This window comes from Vulpes vulpes, chromosome 9 (genome assembly GCF_048418805.1).
Source record: "Vulpes vulpes isolate BD-2025 chromosome 9, VulVul3, whole genome shotgun sequence".
NCBI lineage: Eukaryota > Metazoa > Chordata > Mammalia > Carnivora > Canidae > Vulpes > Vulpes vulpes.
Window position 1 is genome coordinate 86,032,035 of NC_132788.1, and position 21,895 is coordinate 86,053,929.

Below are 21,895 nucleotides of genomic sequence, written 5' to 3' on the forward strand. Positions count from 1 at the left end.
TTCTTTTATAATTTACATTTAATAGTATACTTATGCCTTCCCAAGCGCAAGATTGTATACCCATTCACCTATATTGTACTCTAATTCATTGTTTGAAAATGTGAAATATAACACACATACCCCAAATTGAATAAAACATAAATTGTGCAGTTTAAAATGTTATAAAGTAAACACCCCATAATTATCACCCAGGGAAGAAACGGAACCTTGCCAACACATTAGAAGCTCATCATAGTTGCCTCTTTTTCCTGGATGTGTACACTATCCTGACTTTTGTGATAATTGCTTCCTTGCAACTTCTTTATAGTTTTACTGTCAAAATATGCATTCCTAATCAATATAATTAATTTTTGTCTCATTTAGATCTTTATATAGAGTCATACTGTTTCTATTCTTTTGCATCTTGCCAACATTATGTTAGTAATGCCATGCCATTGTTTCTTAGCTTCATTTTCATTGCTGTCTTATACTTACTATTATATAACCATACAATAACTTGTTATTTTAGTTTTATTGTTCTGGATATTTGGTTTGTTTCTACTTTTGCTATTAATAGCAATACTGCTGGGAACATTACTGTACATGTATCCTGGTTTATATATTCATGCATTTCTCCTAGATATTATAACATATTTATTTTCACCTTTACTAGCTAAGGCAAAACTCTTTTCTAAAGTAGTTTCAGGGATCCCTGGGTGGCGCAGTGGTTTAGCGCCTTGCCTTTGGCCCAGGGCACGATCCTGGAGACCCGGGATCGAATCCCACGTCGGGCTCCCGGTGCATGGAGCCTGCTTCTCCCTCTGCCTTTGTCTCTGCCTCTCTCTCTCTCTGTGACTATCATAAAAAAAAAAAAAAAAAAAAAAAAAAAGTAGTTTCAGGTCGCCTGGGTGGCTCAGCGTTGAGCATCTGCTTTGGCTCAGGGCCTGATCTTGGAGTCCTGGGATTGAGTCCCACATTGGGCTTCCTGCATGGAGCCTGCTTCTCCCTCTGCCTATGTCTCTGCCTCTCTCTCTGTGTGTCTCTCATGAATAAATAAATAATATCTTAAAAAAAAAAAATAGTTTCAGGCAGCCCCGGTGGCGCAGTGGTTTAGCGCCACCTGCAGCCCAGGGCGTGATCCTGGAGACCCTGGATCCAGTCCCAGGTCCGGCTCTCTGCATGGAGCCTGCTTCTCCCTCTGCCTGTGTCTCTGCCTCTCTCTCTGTGTCTCTATGAATAAATAAATAAAATCTTAAAAAAATAGTTTCAATTTTATACTCCTACCAGAAGTGTATGAGTCCTACTATTTTACACCCTTACTTATGCTTGCTCTTGTGAGATATTTTAAATTTGCCAGGCTGTTGTCTTAACTATAGACAACAAACTGATGGTTACTAAGGAGGGAGGTGGGTTGGGGGTGGTGAGGGAAATAGGTGATGGAGATTAAGGAGTACACTTGTTGTGATGAGCACTGGGTGATGTATGGAAGTGTTGAATCACTATATTGTTCACCTAAAGTAATATTACACTGTCTGCTAGCTAAATGGAATTTAAATAAAAACTTTAAAGAAAAAAGAATAATTGTTGTTCTGTTAGGTGGAAATCATTGTATTTTTAATTTGCATTTTCCTGAAGAAAAATGAATTTGAATACTTTTCATATGCTTTTTAAAAATAATTTTTTATTACAAAAGTAACAATGACAGTAGAGAAGTAGGAGGTACAGAAAAACAGTAAGCTGACCAAAAACATGAAACATGTTCCTACTTAATAGAAAACTGAGGGATTCCTGGGTGGCTCAGCGGTTTTAGCGCCTGCCTTTGGCTCAGAGCGTGATCCTGGAGTCCCGGGATTGAGTTGTGCATCAGGCTCCCTACATGGAGCCTGCTTCTCCCTCTGCCTGTGTCTCTGCCTCTCTCTCTCTCTCTCTCTCTCTGTGTCTCTCATGAATAAATAAATAAAATCTTAAAAAAAAAAGAAAATTGAGTATCATATTTTTGACTTAAGATTACATCAAAATGAAAAAAAGGATTTTATTGTAAACATGTTTGACTTAAGATTGAAACAAATATGAAACATAAAAATGTATTTTTGAATATTTAAATTTACAGGTTTAGATGTGTCAAGAATAAGTAAACTATTTAACCATTCACTGTTGGATATTTAAGATGCCTCCAGTTTTCTTTTTTTTTTTTTCATTTCTTAATTTATTTTTTTAATTTACTTTTAAGATGCCTCCAATTTTTTAAAAATTTAAATTCAATTAATTAACATAATTATTAGTTTTAGAGGTGGAGTTCAGTGATTCATCCGTCTTTTTTTCTTCATTGCTTTTTATTTATTTATTTATTTTAAAGATTTATTTTTATTTATTTATGATTGACATAGAGAGAGAGAGGCAGAGACACAGGCAGAGAGAGAAGCAGGCTCCATGCCGGGAGCCCGACGCGGCACCCGATCCCGGGACTCCAGGATCGCATCCTGGGCCAAAGGCAGGTGCGAAACCGCTGAGCCACCCAGGGATCCCCTGCTTTTTATTTCTATAAATAATATTTAGAGAAGTATATTGGTAGCCACGCCTCAAAGTTTGTCATTAACAATATGTCCAATGTCTTCACAAATGCTCCCCCACACAGAAGGACTAATCATAAGATCCAGGCTGTGATTGACCTCAACACAGACTTCTTCTGAGCTGAAAGATTTCTTGTTTCATTTGGAATCTCATATGTTCCGTTTTGCATTTGAACACTGTATGTCATATTTCCCCATTAAACTACAAGTATTATGATTATATTATGAAAAAATAGTATATGACTATTGGGGTATTTCAAATTAACAGATACCTCAGATATTCCCATGTTAACAAGTGGGGAAATGAATAACACCTATTTGAAGTCTTCAGAAATGCAAGTGATTCATCAGTTTTATATAATATCCAGTGCTCATTACATCACGTGCCCTCCTCAATGTCCATCACCCAGTTACCCCATCCTCCCACCCACCTCCCTTCCAGCAACGCTTAGTTTCCTTCCTATGATTAAGAGTCTTTTACAGTTTGTCTCTATGATTTCATCTTGTTTTTTTATTTTTCCCCTTTCTGCCCCTATGATCCTCTGTTTTGTTTCTTAAATTCCACATATGAGTGAGACCATATGATAATTGTCTTTCTCTGATTGGCTTATTTCACTTATCATAATAGCACCTAGTTCCATCTATATTATTGCAAATGGCAAGGTTTCATTTTTTATGGTTGAGTAGTATTTCATCAATATATATATATGTACTTATATATATAATAGTACTTCTAGTACTGTGTGTGTATATATTTACACACACATATATATACATGTATATATACATATACATATATACATATACATGTACATATATACATACACATATATATACATATAAATATATATATATACATTGATATAGATATATATGTTATTTAGATATATAATAAATATTATATATATGTGTGTATGTGTGTATATATATACATACACACATATATACATGTATATATACATATACATATATACATGTATATATACATATACATATATACATACACACACACATATACATATACATATATACATACATGTATATGTATATATACATACACATATATACATACACATACATATATGTATGTGTGTATGTGTGTGTATATATATATGTGTGTGTGTGTGTGTGTGTATATATATATATATATATATATATATATATATATATATCCATTCATCTGTCAATGGACATCTGGGCTCTTGCCATCTTGCCATTGTGGACATTGCTGCTGTGAACATTGTGGTGCAGGTGCCCCTTTAGATCACTACATCTGTATCTTTGGGGTAAAAAACCTAGTAGTGCAATTGCTGGGTTGTATGGTAGCTTTATTTTAAACTTTTTGAAGACCATTTTCCAGAGTGGCTACACCAATTTGCATTCTTACCAACAGTATAGGAAGGTTCTCCTTTCTCTGAGTCCTCGCCAACATCTGTCATTTCCTGACTTGTTCATTTTAGCCATTTGACTGGTATGAGGTGGTATCTCATTGTGGTTTTGATTTACATTTCCCTGATGCTGAGTGATGTGGAATATTTGTTCATGTGTCTATTGGCCATTTTTATGTCTTCTTTGGAGAAATATCTGTTCATGTCTTCTGCCCATTTCTTGATTGGATAATTTGTTCTTTGGGTGGTGAGTTTGATTAGTTCTTTATAGATTTTGGATACTAGCCCTTTATCTGATAAGACTTTTCCAAATATCTTCTCCCATTCTGTTGGTTTTCTTTTGGTTTTGTCTCCTGTTTCCTTTGCTATGCAAAAGCTTCTTATCTTGATGAACTCCCAGTATTTCATTTTTTGCCTTTGTTTCCCTTGCCTTTGGAGACACATCTAGCAAGAAGTTGCTGTGTCCAAGGTCACAGAGGTTGCTGCCTCTGTTATCTTCTAGGATTTTGATGGATTCCTCTCTCACATATAGGTCTTTTATCCATTTTGAGTCTATTTTTTTTGTTGTTGTTTTTTTTTTAATTTTTTTAAATTTTTATTTATTTATTATAGTCACACACACACACACACACACACACACACACACAGAGAGAGAGAGAGAGAGAGAGAGAGAGAGAGAGGCAGAGACATAGGCAGAGGGAGAAGCAGGCTCCATGCACCGGGAGCCTGACGTGGGATTCGATCCCGGGTCTCCAGGATCGCGCCCCGGGTCAAAGGCAGGCGCCAAACCGCTGCGCCACCCAGGGATCCCCATTTTGAGTCTATTTTTGTATATGGTATGAGGAAATGGTTCAGTGTCATTCTTCTGCATGTGGCTGTCCAATATTCCCAACACCATTTGTGGAAGAGATGGTCTTTTTTCCATTGGATGGTCTTTCCTGCTTTGTCAAAGATTAGTTGGGCATAATGTTGAGAGTCCATTTCTGTATTCTCTATTCTGTTCCGTTGATCTGTTTGTTTTTGTGCCAGTACCGCACTGTCTTGATGATTATAGCTTTGTAATACAGCTTGAAGTCTGGAAATGTGATGCCACCAGTATTGTTTTTCTCCTTCAATATTCCTTTGGCTATTCAGGGTCTTTTCTGGTTCCATACAAATTTTAGGATTGTTTGTTCCAGCTCTGTGAAAAAAGTCAATGATATTTTGATAGGGATTACATTGAATGTATAGATTGCTCTAGGTAGCATAGATATTTTATTAGTTCTTCCAATACATGAACATGGAACCTTTTCCATTTCTTTGTGTCTTCCTCAATTTCTTTCATGAGTGTGCTACAGTTTTCTGAGTACAAATCCTTTACTTCATTGGTTAGGTTTATTCTTAGGTTTCTTAAGGTTTTTGGTGCAATTGTGTGTAAATGGGATTGACTCCTGAAGTTCTCTTTCTTCTGTCTCAGGGTATAGAAATGCAACTGATATCTGTGCCTTGATTTTATATCCTGCCACTTTGCTGAATTGCTGTATGAGTCCTAGCAATTTTGGGGGGGAGTCTTGGGTTTTCTACATAGAGTATCATGTTATCTGCAAAGAGTAAGAGTTTGACTTTTTCTTTGCCAGTTTGGATGCCTTTTATTTCCTTTTGTTGTCTGATTGCTGAGCCTAGGACTTCTAGTACTATTGAACAACAGGGGAGAGAGTGGACATCCCTGCTATGTTCCTAACCTTTGGGGAAAAGCTCTCAGTTTTTCCCCATTGAGAATGATATTCACTGTGGGCTTTTTGTATATGGCTTTTATGATATTAAGGTATGTGCCCTCTATCCTTAAATTGTGAAGACTGTCAAATTCTTTTTCTGTATCAGCTGAAAGGATCATATAGTTCTTGTCCTTTCTTTCTTCTTTTTTTTTGAAATATATTTTATTTATTTATTCTGGAGAGAGACAGAGAGAGGCAGAGACATAGGCAGAGGGAGAAGCAGGCTCCATGCAGGAAGCCCGATGTGGGACTCGATCCTGGGACTCTGGGATCAGGCCCTGAGCCAAAGACAGATACTCAACCACTGAACCACCCAGGCTTCCCAGTTCTTATCCTTTCCTTTATTAATGTGATATATCACCAGATTTGCAGATGTTGAAAGACTTGCAGTCCAGGAATAAATCCCACTTAGTCTTGGTGAATAATCCTTTTAATATACTGTTGGATCCTATTAGCTAGTACCTTGGTGAGAATTTTGGCATCCATGTTCATCAGGGATATTGGTTTGTAATTCTCCTTGTTGGTAGAGTCTTTTTCTGATTTTGGGATCAAGGTAATGCTGGCCTCATGGAATGAGTTTGAATACTTTTCATATGCTTATTGACCATTCGGAATTCCTCTTTGGTGAAATGCTTTTACATGGTTTTGCCTATTTTTCTTTGGGGTTTTGTGTCTTTTTTTATTTTTTAAAAAGATTTTATTTATTTATTTGAGAGAGAGAGAGATTGAGAGAGCATGAGCAGGGGGAGAAGTAGAGAGAGGGGAGCTGACTCCTCACTGAGCAGAGAGCCTGATGCAGGGCTGGATCCCAGAACCCTGGGATCATGTCCTGAGCCAAAGGCAGACACTTAACTAACTGAACCACCCAGTTACCCTCTTTTTCTTATTGGTCTATGATAGTTTTTTTTTTTCAATTGTGATAAAATATACATAACAAAAAATTTTAAGTGTGCTGTTTCACTTGTAGTTTTGGAGATATTATTGGTAAGTATCCTTTTTCTTTTACTCTAATTTATTCTAACTTTTTAATGGTATTTTTTGATGAAGAGAAGTTCTTGTTGTAATGCAGTCAAATGGGCAATGTTCCCCCCTCTTTTTTTTTTAAAGAGGGAGGGAGGGAGGGAGGAAGGGAGAAAGAGAGAGAGAGAGAGAGAGAGAGAGAGAGAGAGAGAGGTGAAGGAGAGAGGCAGAAGTAGAGGGAGAGAATCTTAAACAGGCTCCATGCTGCTTAAGGTAGGGCTCGATCTCACAACCCTGAGATCATGACCTGAGCTGAAATCAAGAGTCTGACGCTTAACTGACTGAACCACTCAGGTGCCCCCAATGTTTCCTTTTATAGCTAGTGCTTTCTGTGTCTTGTTTAAGAAATCCTTTCCTACCTGGGGTCATGATGATTTTTTCTTATATCCTTTTTTAGACTTGTGTAGTTTTCCCTTTCAGGTTTAGGTTTTCAGTCTTCCTAGAATCTTATTTTTGTGAATGATGTGAGGTTCAACCTAATTATTATTTTTTGGACAAAACTGGAAAACTTTATTGAGAGAATTTTAACAAATTTTGAACACAAGAACAGTCTACATGGTTTCAGCTTGTTTTTGTTCAATCCTGGGGTTTCCCTTCGCCTGCTTCCAGCATCTTAAGGGACTCTAGATTTGCAAGTCTATTCCTTTTGACAAGTCTCTTCCCTTTGACATCAGGACTGTCTCCATGCTCTTTCCCAGTCTCAGGAAGAGTCAGTTCCTCCTGATTAGATTCCAGGGCAGGCCCTTGAGCTACAGGTACTCCTTCATCTCTTCTCTCTTAATCAGATATAATATCCTGACGCTCAATTGGTGGCTCCTTTCCTTGTTGCTCAGCACTGGGAACCACAGGCCAAATCAGCTGCAAAGATTTTTCATCATCTCATCTTGCTCTAGGCCTGAATGTTGGCCTTACTTGCCAATTCATATTTCACACAAGACAGACAATGGCCATTTTGCTGACACACCCAGAGAAAAGCAACCTGTTTATTTTTCCACATAGATGAGCATCCACATCCACATAGATGAGCAATTATGTATTTATCAGAGACTGTATTTGAGTATAATTGACACCAAATTTACTTTAGTTTTAGATGTACAACATAGTATCCAACATCTCTATACATTATGCTACGCTCACCACAGTGTAGCTACCACCTGTCATCATATAACTCTTACAATATCATTAACTGTATTCCCTGTGCTGTACCTGTTACTCCCATGATTTATTCATTCCATAATTGGAAGTCTGTATCTCCCAATCCTCTTCACCTATTTGACCTAACCCTTCATTTCCTTCCCTCTGGCAACCATCAGTTTGTTCTCTGTATTTATAGGTCTGATTCTAGCAATAATAAGTCTTGTTACTTGGTAGAACATGTCCTCCCATTCTTCTTCACCAAGTTTCTTGCTTGTTCTTGGTCCTTAGAATTTTCATACCAAATTTAGAATTAGCATATCACATTTCATAAAATACCTTTTGGTATTTTGGTTAAGATCACATTAATAATAATTTTGGGGATCCCTCAGTGGCCCAGCGGTTTAGTGCCCACCTTTGGCCCAGGGCATGATCCTGGAGTCCTGGGATGGGGGTCCCGCGTTGGGCTCCTTGCATGGAGCCTCCTTCTCCCTCTGCCTGTGTGTGTCTCTGCCTCTCTCTCTCTCTCTCTCTGGGTCTCTCATTAATAAATAAATAAATAAATAAATAAATAAATAAATAAATAAATAAAATCTTAAAAAATAATTTTTTTGAGAATTTGCATCTTTCTGGTATAAATTTTAGAATGAGTTTTTCACATTCCACAAAAATCTGTTAGGATTTTTATTAGGAATGCATTAAATAGAATTGGCACATTTACACAGGAGTCTTCCAATTCATGATATATCTTTTTTAAAAAAATTTGTCTCTTCTTTAAATCTCTCAGTATTTTATAATTTCCTCTGTAAAAGTTGTACTCATCTTTTTTAGATATATTTTCAGGTACTTAATATCTTTTAATGTTATATTGAATGATATCTTTAAATTTTAAATCTTTTTATTACTTGAATACAGAAATATAATAAATTTATAAAATAATTAAGACTTTATTTTTTAGAACAGTTTTAAATTTATAGAAGTACAGAGAGTTTCGTATTACATAGTCCTCACTGCCCCCTACACTCAATTTACTCATTGCATCTTACATTTGTATGGTATATTTATTAGAATTAATAAACTAGTATTGATATATTATTAACTAAAATCCACAGATTACTCAGTTTTTCTTAGTTTTTACTTAATGTCCTTTTTCTGTTTCAGGAACCTATCTTAGACACTACATTGTATCTAGTTGTATCTTCTTAGGCTCCTGTTGGCTCTGAGAATTTCTCAGATTTGGTGGGTTTTTGTTGTTGTTGTTTGTTTGTTTTTATTTTAAGTAGGCTTCACACCTAACATGAGGCTTGAATTCCCAACCTTGCAATCAGTGTTGCATGCTCTACTAACTGAGCCAGCCAGGCTCTCCCTCTTTTGTTTTGTTTTTAATGACATTGATAGTGTTGAGAAGTATGGGTCAGGTATATCAGAGGGTAGCCCTGTGTTGGAATTCATCTGATGTTTTTCTCATGATTAGACTGAGGGAGGTAGTGGGCTTTCTGAAGGAGGATCACAAAAGTAAATGCCATTTTCATCACATCAAATCAAGGGTACATATTATCAACATGACTTACCGTTATTGATGTGACCTTGATCACCAGTCTGAAATAGTGTTTATCAGGTTTCTCTATTCTTTCCTCCCCCTTTCCATATGTTGTCTCTGGAAGGAAGTCACTCTCTGCAGCCCACACTTCAGAATTGGAAAATTATACTCTGTTAGAGTGGAGTAGCTACATAATTTTTTTTGGAATTCTTCTGCATGAGAGATTTGTCTTCTCCTCCTCTTATAATTTACTCAATTACTTATTTATCACTATGGACTTATGGGTATTTATTTTATACCTTGGGCTATAATAAAATTTTATAACATAAAATTTATTGTTATGTATAAATAAATAGCTATCACTGAATTTTTAATTAATTTTTGAAATTTCTTTTTTCTGGGCAGCCCTGATGGCCCAATGGTTTGGCATTGCCTTCAGCCCAGGGTATGATCCTGGAAACCTGGGATCGAGTCCCACGTCAGGCTCCCTGCATGGAGCCTGCTTCTCCCTCTGCCTGTGTCTCTGCCTCTGTCTCTCTCTCTGTGTCTCTCATGAATAAATAAATAAAATCTTTTTAAAAAGTTAAAAAAAAAGAAACTTCTTTTTTCTTTAAAAACCTTAATTTTAAAAATGTTATATTTTGGGGTGTATGGATGGCTCAGTCAGTTAAACTGCTGTCTCTTGATTTTTAAAAATATTTTTATTTTTATTTATTATTCTTTTAATATATTTTTTATTGGAGTTCGATTTGTCAACATACAGTATAACACCCAGTGCTCATCCCATCAAGTTCCCCCCTCAGTGCCCGTCACCCAGTCACCCCAAACCCCCCCCCCCACCTACCCTTCCACTACCTCTTGTTTGTTTCCCAGAGTTAGGAGTCTCTCATGTTCTGTCACCCTCACTGATATTTCCCACTCCCTTTCCCCTTTATTCCCTTTCACTATTTTTTATATTCCCCAAATAAATGAAACCATACATTTGTCCTTCTCCAGTTGACTTACTTCACTCAGCATAATAGAACTCAGAACCCTCCAGTTCTATCTGTGTTGAAGCAAATGGTGAGTGTTCGTCGTTTCTGATGGCTGAGTAATATTCCATTGTATATATAGACCACAGCTTCTTTATCCATTCATCTTTCTATGGACACTGAGGCTCCTTCCACAGTTTGGCTATTGTGGACATTGCTGCTATAAACATTGGGGTGCAGGTGTCCTGCCATTTCACTGCATCTGTATCTTTGGGGTAAATCCCCAGCAGTGCAATTGTTGGGTTATAGGGAAGTTCTATTTTTAACTCTTTGAGGAATCTCCACACTGTTTTCCAGAGTGGCTGTGCCAGTTCACATTCCCACCCATAGTGCAAGAGGGTTCCCCTTTCTCCACATCCTCTCCAACATTTGTTGTTTCCAGCCTTGTTAATTTTCACCATTATCACTGGTGTGAGGTGGTATCTCATTGTGGGTTTTGATTTGTATTTCCCTGATGGAAATGATGCGGTGTCTCTTGATTTTGACTCAGGTCATGATCTAGGGTCCTGCATGATCAGGCTCTGTGCTCAGCAGGGAGTCTGCTAGAGGGTTTCCTTCCCTCTCCCTTTCCCCCCCTCTCCCCACTCATGTGTGTGCTTTTTCGCTCTCTAAAACAAATACATAAATCATTAAGAAAGTAAAAATGTTGTGTATTTTTATTTCTCTTCATTTTAATAGTTTATCTGAAGAGTTTTTTGCATGTCTACATATACCGTCATATAAATTACAAATAGTGAATGTTTTGGTTCTGTCCTCATAAACATGACATGTTTCCAAAACCTTATTTAGAGTTTTAGAAATCATTGGCTCTTCTGTATTCCACAATGCCTTGGTTTTTCTAGATGATGTATTATATCTGGAGCTTTTTTTGTAGGAATCCAAACGCCGAATGAGTTACTTTTTAGATGTTTTCCTATTTTCTCAAGAAGACTTAGCTTTAAATTCAGCTGTCCTTATGTGGCCTTGGAAAATTAATCCCATCTTTGATGAAAATGATGAGGTAAATATCTTTCTCAGTTTATATTTTTATATTCTGATATTTTAAGCACATTTATTTGATATACCTTTAAAAGCTAACTTTATGTGTCAATATGAGTTTGGAGCTAGCAACATTTATAGCTCTGCAAGCTTAGGACAGGCTGTTAGGCTTAATACAGGATCTGGTAAGAAGTGGGACTGACATTAAAGAGGTCAGAGCTATTATAGATTGATAATAACAGTAAGCACTGCCTTAAGTATTTTGCATTTAGTAATTTTTTTAATACTTGCAAAAATCCCAAGTGCTCCTATTTCCCCCATTTCATAGATAAGAAAAGTGAATCTCTGAGAAGTTAAATAACTGGCCCAGTATCAAAGAGAAAAGAAGTAGCAGATTCAGAATTTTATATCAGACTGAATATACTTTAGATTTTGGAAAAGTTCTAGTATAAACCAACCTCTTCTAAAGTGGGAAGTGAGATGGTATAGTAATGAAAAGCATGGACTTAATTTAGATAAACCTAAGTTCTTTTTTTTAAAAAAAGGATTTATTCATTCATTCATTCATTCATTCATTCATTCATGAGAGACACAGATTGAGCGAGAGAGGCAGAGACACAGGCAGAGGGAGAAGCAGGCTCCATGCGGGGAGCCCCATGCAGGTCTCAATCCCTGGTCTCCAGGATCAGGCCCTGGGCTGAAGGCGCTAAACCACTGAGCCATCCGGGCTGCCCATAAACCAAAGTTCTGATGCAGATTTTGGCTTTTATGACTTTGTGACATTGGACATATCTCTTGATTTCTATAAGCCTAAATGTTTTCATCTCTGAACTGAGAATAATGATAGTAATAATAACTGTGCTAATGTAGGTAAGGTATTGGGTAGTTTTTGACACATGATATGTGCTCAAAAATGGGAGCTTCTACCGTTATTCCCAGCATTTGTTAAATAAAGTATCTAATTAATATATAAGAATTGTTGCAGTCACTTCAGAGAGCTAGTGGTTTATTATTATTTACATTTTTATATTAGTTGGTGTTTCATTTTTCTACTCATTTTTACTTCTGTGGTGTTTTTTTATTACTATACAAAGCATTCAGATTTCTGATTTGATAAGTTTCCTTTGTAACAAAATAATTAACTTGATCAAATTGTCTCTTAAAAAGCTCATTGAGAATGCTAAACATAAAAAAGAAAATGAGCTAATGGCCAAGAGAGAGAAACTGATTTTGGAAATAGAAAAGGAATCACGGCGCATGGAAGAGTTTACAGAATTTGCAGAATTGGACCACATGCAACAGGTGTGATAAAAGCAGCTATAACAGGCCTGTAGATTAGTACAGGACATGTTTGCAAACGTTTAAATATGTGGAAAAACAAATGTTTCCTATGGCAAAGAGGGGTCTGACTTTTAGTCCTGGAACTGATACTATTTATGTGATCTTCCTTCTGACTTAGTTTTCTCTCTGTAAAATAGAACCATACCTTTTGCTCTATATCATAGTAATACTGGGAAGTTGATACTTAAAATTGCAATGTAAATGCAAGGACATAGCTTATGCAGTCTCATATTATCATATTTTTATAACATTACTTGGATATTTCTTGAGACAAAACGTTATTTGCTTTCAGTATGTGGCAGATGTAAGGCAACTACAAAAACGTATTCAGGAATCCGAAGAAGCAGTTCAGTTTATTAATAAAGAAGAGGAACTTTTCAAATGGGAATTGACAAAATATCCTGAACTGGATAAATTAAAAGTGAACATTGAACCCTATCAGAAGTTTTTTAATCTTGTTCTGAAGTGGCAACGAACAGAAAAACGGTAATTTCTGGTAATATAATACAAATTGAACAAATGATGTAAAAAGACATGTAAAATGTATAGTGATTTTTGATGTTGTTGGCTAAGTGTTTAAAAGTAGGACTTCTTCATCCACTTGAAAGAGAGAGAATCAAGTGTCATGCAGAAGAAATGTCAACTGTTGCTAAGATAGCACCTAACCTTACTGAAGTCTGATACTAAAGTGATATGCAATTAATGAATTTGACTAATGTTTTTGGAGTTAAATCTGCATTTCATTTGGCTGTTCAGTCATTCATTTACAGTTTGAGACATTTGTTAGCATATGCAGCATGGCTGTGATGATGTTAATCTTACTTATCTCTCTACCATCAGCTGATGGTAGCTCTACCTGTTGTGATTAAGAAAAACTATTAAAGTGCTCTTACCTGCAATTGCTTCTCTTTTAAAATAAATCTAGCCTAAAGAATTTCTAAGTTCCCCTCTGCACTCCAGAAGTTTCTGAGTTTAATATTTTGTCTTTCAATTCAGGTGGATGGATGGAGGGTTTTTGGACCTCAATGGGGAAAGTATGGAAGCCGATGTGGATGAATTTTCCCGAGAAATTTTTAAGACACTGAAATTTTTCCAAATGAAGCAAAAGAAGGAATTACAAGAAAAAAGAAAGGCAGCAAAAAGGCGATCTCTGGGAGAAGAAAGAATTGAAGAAGAACCAAAAGAGAATCCCACTATTACTATGTGCTCTACAGTAATGGAGCAGATAAAAGTTTTTAAGGTATGAACACATTTAATGACATTTTATGAAGCTCTGGTAGGAGCTATTACACATCATCCAGTGCTAATGAAGAGAAAAAGAACGATTTGGAAGCAAAACTAAAGCTGAGTCTGGAAAACTAGATCTATTACTAAATCCATGCTTCATTTTTTTCTGATGAAATCATTTAAATCAATCCCTTTGTCAAACAATGGATGACAAATAGCAAAGACTAGAATGACCAGATACAATGATATAAAGAGGATGAAAAATTACTAGTGCAGACCAGTCAGCCTATCCAAGGGCAGCAACACAGGGTATCAGTTGCAAAAGCTTTAAAATCACACGCTTAGGTTTGTATCACAATTCTGTGCTTGGTAGTGGCATATCTTGGGCAAGATATTTAGCCTCCCAGGCTTCAGTCATTTTTATGAGAGGATAAAAACTGGTGTTATGACAGTTAATAAGGCCTCCAGCTTCCCTAGGCAGCAGTGGCAGTGATTCCAGGTGTAGTGACAAGTTTCCACTGTCTGCATGCGCATAGCGCAAACTCAGATGAGATCTTGAGCATTGTTTCTTACCTGTATAACTCAGGTTATCAATGTTATGACTTTCATGTATATACTCCCAGAGTTTTGTTGCACGTATAACAATGTGAATATGAATTCTTATTCTTCCATCTTTCTACATAAAATATAGTGTACTACATGTATTATTTTCTTCCTTTGTTTTGATTACTTTATCTTGGAGACTTTTCTCCTCATATTATCAACTTTTTCTCTTTTTTTTTTTGCATCTATATAATGTTATATATTGGTGTAGGTGTGCGTGTAAAAGTGCAACTTCAAGGTAAATTCCAGAAGAGTATGCTAGATTAAAATCTATAGTCAAATTACCTTGCATAGGAGCTAAATCTATTTAAGGTTTCACCACCTTCAACAAGAGAATATCCTCAAACTTGGGTTTTTACTAATCTGCTAAGAGAATTTTCGTTTCTCTTATTACATAAAGTGTTAAGCATATTTTTATATATTTAAAAATGTTTTGTATTTCTTTGTGAACTGTTTGGTCTTAACATTGTCTATTTGTCTATTGAATTATTGGTCTTTTTCTTACTGATTTCTAGGACATAATATATAAATATTATTTATATGTCTATTAATATTAATTATATTAATATCTCTAGGACATTAATTTCCTAGGGCATTATATTATAGATATATATAACATGTATGTATAAGAGATATTAGGTTTTGCCTATGATGTGTTTTGCAAATATTTGTTATTTGTTTTTTGACTTTATCATGGCTCTTGCCTTGTAGAAGTCTTTTTTTTTAAAAGATTTTATTTATTTATGTATTTATATATTTATTTATTTGAGAGAGAGAAAGTGTGAGCAAGGAGAGGGGCAGAGGGGAGGGACAAAGTGGGGAGAAGGAGAGAGAAAGAATCTCAAGTAGGCTCCCTGCTAAGTGCAGAGCCCTACTAAGGCCTGAATATCACAATCTTGAGATCATGACCCTGAAATCATGACCTAAGCTGAAACCAAGAATTGGGTGCTTAACCAACTAAGCCACCCAGGTGTCTCCTTGCAGAAGCCTATTTATGTTTTTATTTGAATTTAGATTTATTATTCCAAAGTAAATGGAAAAGGAAGTTTTAAAATTTTATGTAGTTATCATTCTTTTCCTTTTTTAAAAAATAAATTAGGTAATCTTTATGCCCAACATGGGGTTTGAACTCACCATCCTGGGATTGAGAGTCATATGCCCCATCAACTGAGCCAGCCAGGCACCCCCATTCTTTTCCTTTGTCTACTGAATTTTAAATTGTAGCTAGAAATGCTTTCCTCATTCCAAGCTAATGTTTTCTTCTAGTACTTTCATAGTTTATTATTTGACAACACTTTATTGAGGATTCTTGAGGAGGGAGGGATATTGATCTTAATTAATTTTCTTGTAATATCTTTGTCAGGTTTTGGTATCAGGATTATACTGATCTTATAAAACAAAATGGGGAAGTTTTATCTTCCCTATTCCTTTTAAAAAGAAAAGATTTTATTTATTTAAAGCATGCAGTTCAGTGACTTAGAATATTCACAGAGTTTTGCAACTATCACCACTATCTAATTTTAGAACATCATCACTCCAGAAAGTAAGCCCTTAACTATTAATATTAATGGTCACTCCCCATTTCCTCCTCCTCCTAGATCATGGCAGTACTAATCTACTTTCTGTCTCTATGGATTTATCCATTCTAAACATTTCATATAAGTGGAATCATATTGTATGTGGCCCTTGCAACTGGCTTCTTTCACTTAGCATATGTTTTCAATGTTGCAATATATATAATACTTCATTCTTCTTTATTGATGGATGATACTCAATTGTATGGATATGTCACATTTTGTTTATCCATTAATCTCTTGATGGACATTACATTGTTTTTACTTGTTAGCTCTTATGAGTAATGCTGCTATGAATATTTAGGCACAAGTTTTTGTGTGGACATATGTTTCCTTCTCTGGGGTATGTACTTAGGAGTGGAATTGCAGGGATACATGGTGATTCTACGTTTAACTTTTTGAGGAACTGCCAGACTTTTTTCCAAAGTAGCTGCGCTGTTTTACATTCCTACCAGCAATGCACAGGGGTTCCAATTTGTTCACATTCTTGTCAACACTTGTTGACAATAGCACTTGTTATTGTCTGTCTTTTTTAGTATAGCCATCCCAATGAGTATGAAGTGGTATCTCAGTGTGGTTTTGATTTATATTTACCTAATGACTAATAGTATTGAGCATCTTTTCGTGTGCTTATTGGCCATTTATATATTTTCTTTGGAGAAATATCTGTTTAAATCCTTTGCTCAGGGGCAGCCCGGGTGGCTCAGCAGTTTAGCATTGCCTTCCGTCCAGGGCCTGATCCTGGAGACCCGGGATCGAGTCCTACATCCAGCTCCCTGCATGGAGCCTACTTCTCCCTCTGCCTTTGTCTCTGCCTCTCTCTTTCTGTGTCTCTTTCATGAATAAATAAATAAAATCTTAAAAAAATAAATCCTTTGCTCATTTTTAAATTGGATTGTCTCTTAATATTAAATTATAATTTTTTATATTGTATACACAAGTCCTTTATTAAATATGTGGCACTTGGGTGGCTTAGTTGGTTAAGCACCAGACTCTTGATTTTGGCTTAGGTTATGGGCTCAGGGTCCTGAGATTGAGCCCTCTGTCAGGCTCCATGCTGGGTGTGAAGATTCTCTCTCTCTCCCTCTACCTGTCCCCCACCACTTGTGAGTGTGTGTGCTCTCTCTCAAAAAAATATGTATCTATATATGAAGATTTTTTTCTCCCATTTCTTCTGTGGATTGTCTTTTAATTTTTTTGATGGTATGTTTTGAAGCACAAAAGTTTTAAATTCTGATGATGTCTCATTTATCTATTTTTTCTTTTGTTGCTTATGCTTTTGATGTCATATCTAAAAAAAGATTGCCTAATCCATGAATAATTACTAAGGAAGACATAATGAAATCTCTTAGAGATTTCCATTTAGTCTCCTCCACCTTTCCTTGGATAAGGACAACCCAGGAATGGCTCCTTCATGGCTATGATATTGCTGTTCACAGCTTTTCTTGATAGCCCTAATACAAACTTGGGAACAGTGTTTTTGTATGCTAAATGTAGGCCAGTAGCCCTTAGCTGTGCCTAATCTTAGATAGTTATGCTGTGCAGTTTTTACTTGTACCATATTTTATTTGTCCCTAATACTCTTTAGAACTTTTCTGAGAAGTGAAGCAATAATGCAGCATCAACTTATTAAAATACATTTTGAACCTCGAAAAAAAGGAAGCTGGGATTGCATTGAATCTTTAAATTGATTTGGGAAATATTGTCATCTTAATATTAATTCTTCCAGTGTATGAGCATGAGATATTTTTACATTTATTTCGTCTTCTTTAATTTCTTTTGGCAATTATTTGTAATTTTTAGTCTACAAGTTTTGCAATTATTTTATTAAACTTACTCCTACGTATTTTATATTTCTTTATGCTATCATACATGAGATTTTTCCCCTTAATTTTGGTTTTGAGTTGTTTATTGTTAGTTTGTAGAAATACAATTAATTTTTGTATAGTGATCTTATATCCTGCAACCTTACTGAACTCATTTATTAGTTTTAACAGTTTTTAAATGAATTCCTTAGTGGAGCACCTGGCTGACCCAGTCAGTGGAGTATGCAACTCTTGATGTCAGGGTTATAAGTTCAAGCCCCACATTGGATATAGAGATTACTTTAAAAAAAATAAATGAGTTCCTTAGAATTTTCTCTATATAAGATTACATAATCAGTAAATAGAGAGTTTTATGTTTTTATTTCCAATCTAAATGTCTTAAAAAAGATTTTTTTTCCACATAACTAGTGACTTGGATATTGACATTAGAGTCTTCTTTTTTTTTTTTTAATTTTTATTTATTTATGATAGTCACAGAGAGAGAGAGAGAGGCAGAGACACAGGCGGAGGGAGAAGCCGGCTCCATGCACCGGGAGCCTGATGTGGGATTCGATCCCGCGTCTCCAGGATCGCGCCCTGGGCCAAAGGCAGGCGCCAAACCACTGCGCCACCCAGGGATCCCGACATTAGAGTCTTCTAACTAAATTACAGCATTTTTGTTGTCCAGATCACACAAATTGCCTTTTGCCCCTCAGAGAGAACACAATATAGCAAGAGAAATGGTTGTAAACAACTGGTTGTAAATAAAGCAGAATGAAAAAATTCATAGGTAGAGGATAGCAGTGTCCTCTGAAAGAAAAGGGCATGGAGCAATTGATTTTGTCATTTGGAAAATAGATAAATCTTTACTAAGGAGGTGACCAGAGTGTAATAAGTATGATTTTGTTGGTCTTTGAATTGGATTGGGAAAAGGTAAATGTTCTTTATCTCTCTTTGCTAATACATTTTTGTTATCTAATACTTGAAGAATATATGTAACATATATGTAAGCTATAAATAAACACCCACGAACCCTTCCCTATTCTTTAAAATTAAAAGATTTTTAAAAATAATCAATACTCTTGCTTCACTCCATGTAATCCTTCCCTCTTTTAAGCCCCTTAATCCTTCTTTTTTTTTTTTAAGATTTTATTTATTTATTCATAAGAGATACAGAGAGAAAGAGTGAGAGGCAGAGGAAAAAGCAGGCTCCATGCAGGGAGCCCAATGTGGGACTCGATCCCAGGTCTCCAGGATCAGGCCCTGGGCTGACAGCGGTGCTAAACCGCTTAGCCACCCGGGCTGCCCCCCTTAATCCTTCTTGAAGATAACTGTGTCATAAATTTTTCTTCACATTTGTATGTAACAATTTATAAAAAAATATATCATCTATATGTAGTCTTATGTGACTTGATTTTTTTTTTCACTCAACATTATGTTTCTAAAACTCATCCATGTCTTGGAAATGACTGTAGTCCGCCATTTTCACTGCTATATATCACTGCTTACTTACCTAATTTATTGATTTTTGTACTTATAGTCTCATGAACAAAAATCCCTGCCCTCAAAGTACTTACATTTTATAGTTCATCTTCTGTGAAATGCCTATTATGCCCTTTTGTCATTATTTTTTGTTTCAGTGGTTGTTTCTGTTGTTTTTATTGGTAATTTATGGAATTTTTATCATACATTCTGGGTAATAAGCCTTTGTCACTTATATGATAATGAGTCTATCAGTGCATGATATTTAGATTTTCTTTAACATCTTTTAATAAAGTTATATAGTTTCTCCAAAATAACTCTGCACAGCTTTCACTTAATGTATCCCTAAGTAGGGACACCTGGATGGCTCAGTGGGAAGAGCATGCAACTCTTGATCTCAGGGTCATGGGTTTGAGCCCTATGTTGGTTGTTGAGATTGCTAAAAAAAAAAAAAAAAAAAAAAAAAAAAATTATTTCTAAGTACTTTATTTTTTTGTTGCTATTGTAAATCGATCCTTTTGTTAATTGTGCTTTCTATTTGTGGCTTATATACAATAATTCTTTTAACTTTCTTTATATTAATTTAATATCCAGTCATTGTACACAGACAATAATCTGTGAACAATGTCATTTTTTCCCAACTGTACCCTTTAGGTCCATCCATGTTGCAAATGGTATGATCTCATTCTTTTTTAGAGAGAGAGAGAGTTCACAGGCATGCAAGTAGGTTGGGGGGAGCAGAGGGAAGGGGAGAGAGAGAAAGAATCCTAAGCAGACTCCATGTCCTCACAAAACCTGCTGCAGGGCTCTGTCTCAAAATCCTGAGATCATGACCTGAGCCAAAGTCAGGAGTTGGAGACTTAATTAACTGAACCACTCAGACACCCCATTCTCACTCCTTTTTATGCTTGAGTAATATTCCATTGTATCCACATCCTCTTTATCCATTTATCTATTGAGGGACACTTGGACTGCTTCCGTGTCTTGGCTATTGTAAATAATGCTGCAGTAAACATAGGGGTGCATACATCTTTTGGAATTCATGGTTTTTTTTCCTTTGGGTAGTTTTGTTTTTTTTTAATTTCTATTCCTCATATCTTTTATTTATTTATGTTACTTTACTGGCTAGTACACTCAATACAGTGTTGATTAGAAGTAGTAATAATAGGTATGCTTATCTTGTTCCTGATTTTTTTTTTGATGTCTTGTTCCTGATTTTAAAGAAAATGTTCTAATGTCAGTATCAAGAATCATGAATTAAGTATTTTCACTTGATATTTAATTTTCACTTCACTTCCAAACAAAAGTTACATTTTGGCATTTTGGTATAGGCTTTTCCCCTTTTTATGTTATGCGTATATTGTGTATATTTATAACTATATATTATGTTATATTTTTCTACAAATAATATATATAACAACTTAGTGTTTGTATATTAATACCACAGATACCACAGTTTTAATTAGCATAGTCTTACCAAATAGTTCAATATTGTATAGAACATTTACTCCTCTTCCTTTTTGCTTTTATAATTTTCTGGGCTATTTCTAACTGTTCATTTGCGCAGATGAACTTTATTTTTTTTATTTTTTATTTTTGCAGATGAACTTTAGAATCATTTTTTTAAAAAGTTTTTATTTATTTATTTATTTGACAGAGAGAGAGAGCACAAGCAGGGGGAGTGGAAGGCAGAGGGAAAGGGAGGCTCCCTGCTGAGCAAGGAGCCCGATGTGGGGCTTGATCCCAGGACTCTGGGATCATGACCTGAGCCAAAAGGAGATGCTTAACCAACTGAGCCACCCAGGCACCCTGGAACTTTAGAATCATTTTGTTAGTTTCTTTTCTCCAAATCTAATTGGGATTTTGACTGGACTTATCAAATATATTAATAATTTCAAGAAATGTAATCCTTATACTATTGAGGCTTCATCTATAAAAATCTATGTGGGTACGCCAGTCAAAAGAGTGACTCATTATTATTTGTATTTTCATCATTAGGATTATATTCCTACTGTCTCCATCCTGTGCAATCCAGGAATGAGAACTCGTCATTGGAAACAGATATCAGAAATTGTAGGCTATGACTTGACTCCAGACTCTGGAACTACACTGAGAAAAATTTTAAAATTAAACCTGACACCATACTTGGAAAAATTTGAAGTGATAAGTGCAGGTGCAAGTAAGGTAAATATGAAGATCAACTGGAATACTTTGATGAGTTTGTTAATCAAATAATCATAGTTATTGTTGGGGTTGAGTGTACAGTACTGGGTAGATGGGGGAGGAGATGGGGGAATGTGATAGGAGACCACTAATTTTTCCCCCCACAAGTGTGTACTTTTATACTACTACTTTGTCCTGAATCCAGATTCGAAATGGCTCCTTTGACTTCTCCATGTGTGTGTAGCATATGATGTGTGTGTATTGTAGTAGAATAAGTATGGCTCTCTAGGGTTCTTGAAATATACA

The 21,895-nt window shown here is 35.7% G+C and overlaps 1 protein-coding gene across 1 annotated transcript in view; it reads left to right on the top strand.

Moving 5' to 3' along the window:
- The window catches only part of DNAH12 (dynein axonemal heavy chain 12), a 214,828-nt gene that overhangs the window by 25,239 nt on the left and 167,694 nt on the right, over positions 1-21,895 (top strand). Inside the window, exons 14-18 of the mRNA XM_025984090.2 lie at positions 11,291-11,416; positions 12,562-12,696; positions 13,028-13,221; positions 13,732-13,975; positions 21,425-21,610. Of these exons, the coding sequence (XP_025839875.2) occupies positions 11,291-11,416; positions 12,562-12,696; positions 13,028-13,221; positions 13,732-13,975; positions 21,425-21,610 (885 nt within the window). The remainder of the gene's footprint in view (positions 1-11,290; positions 11,417-12,561; positions 12,697-13,027; positions 13,222-13,731; positions 13,976-21,424; positions 21,611-21,895) is intronic.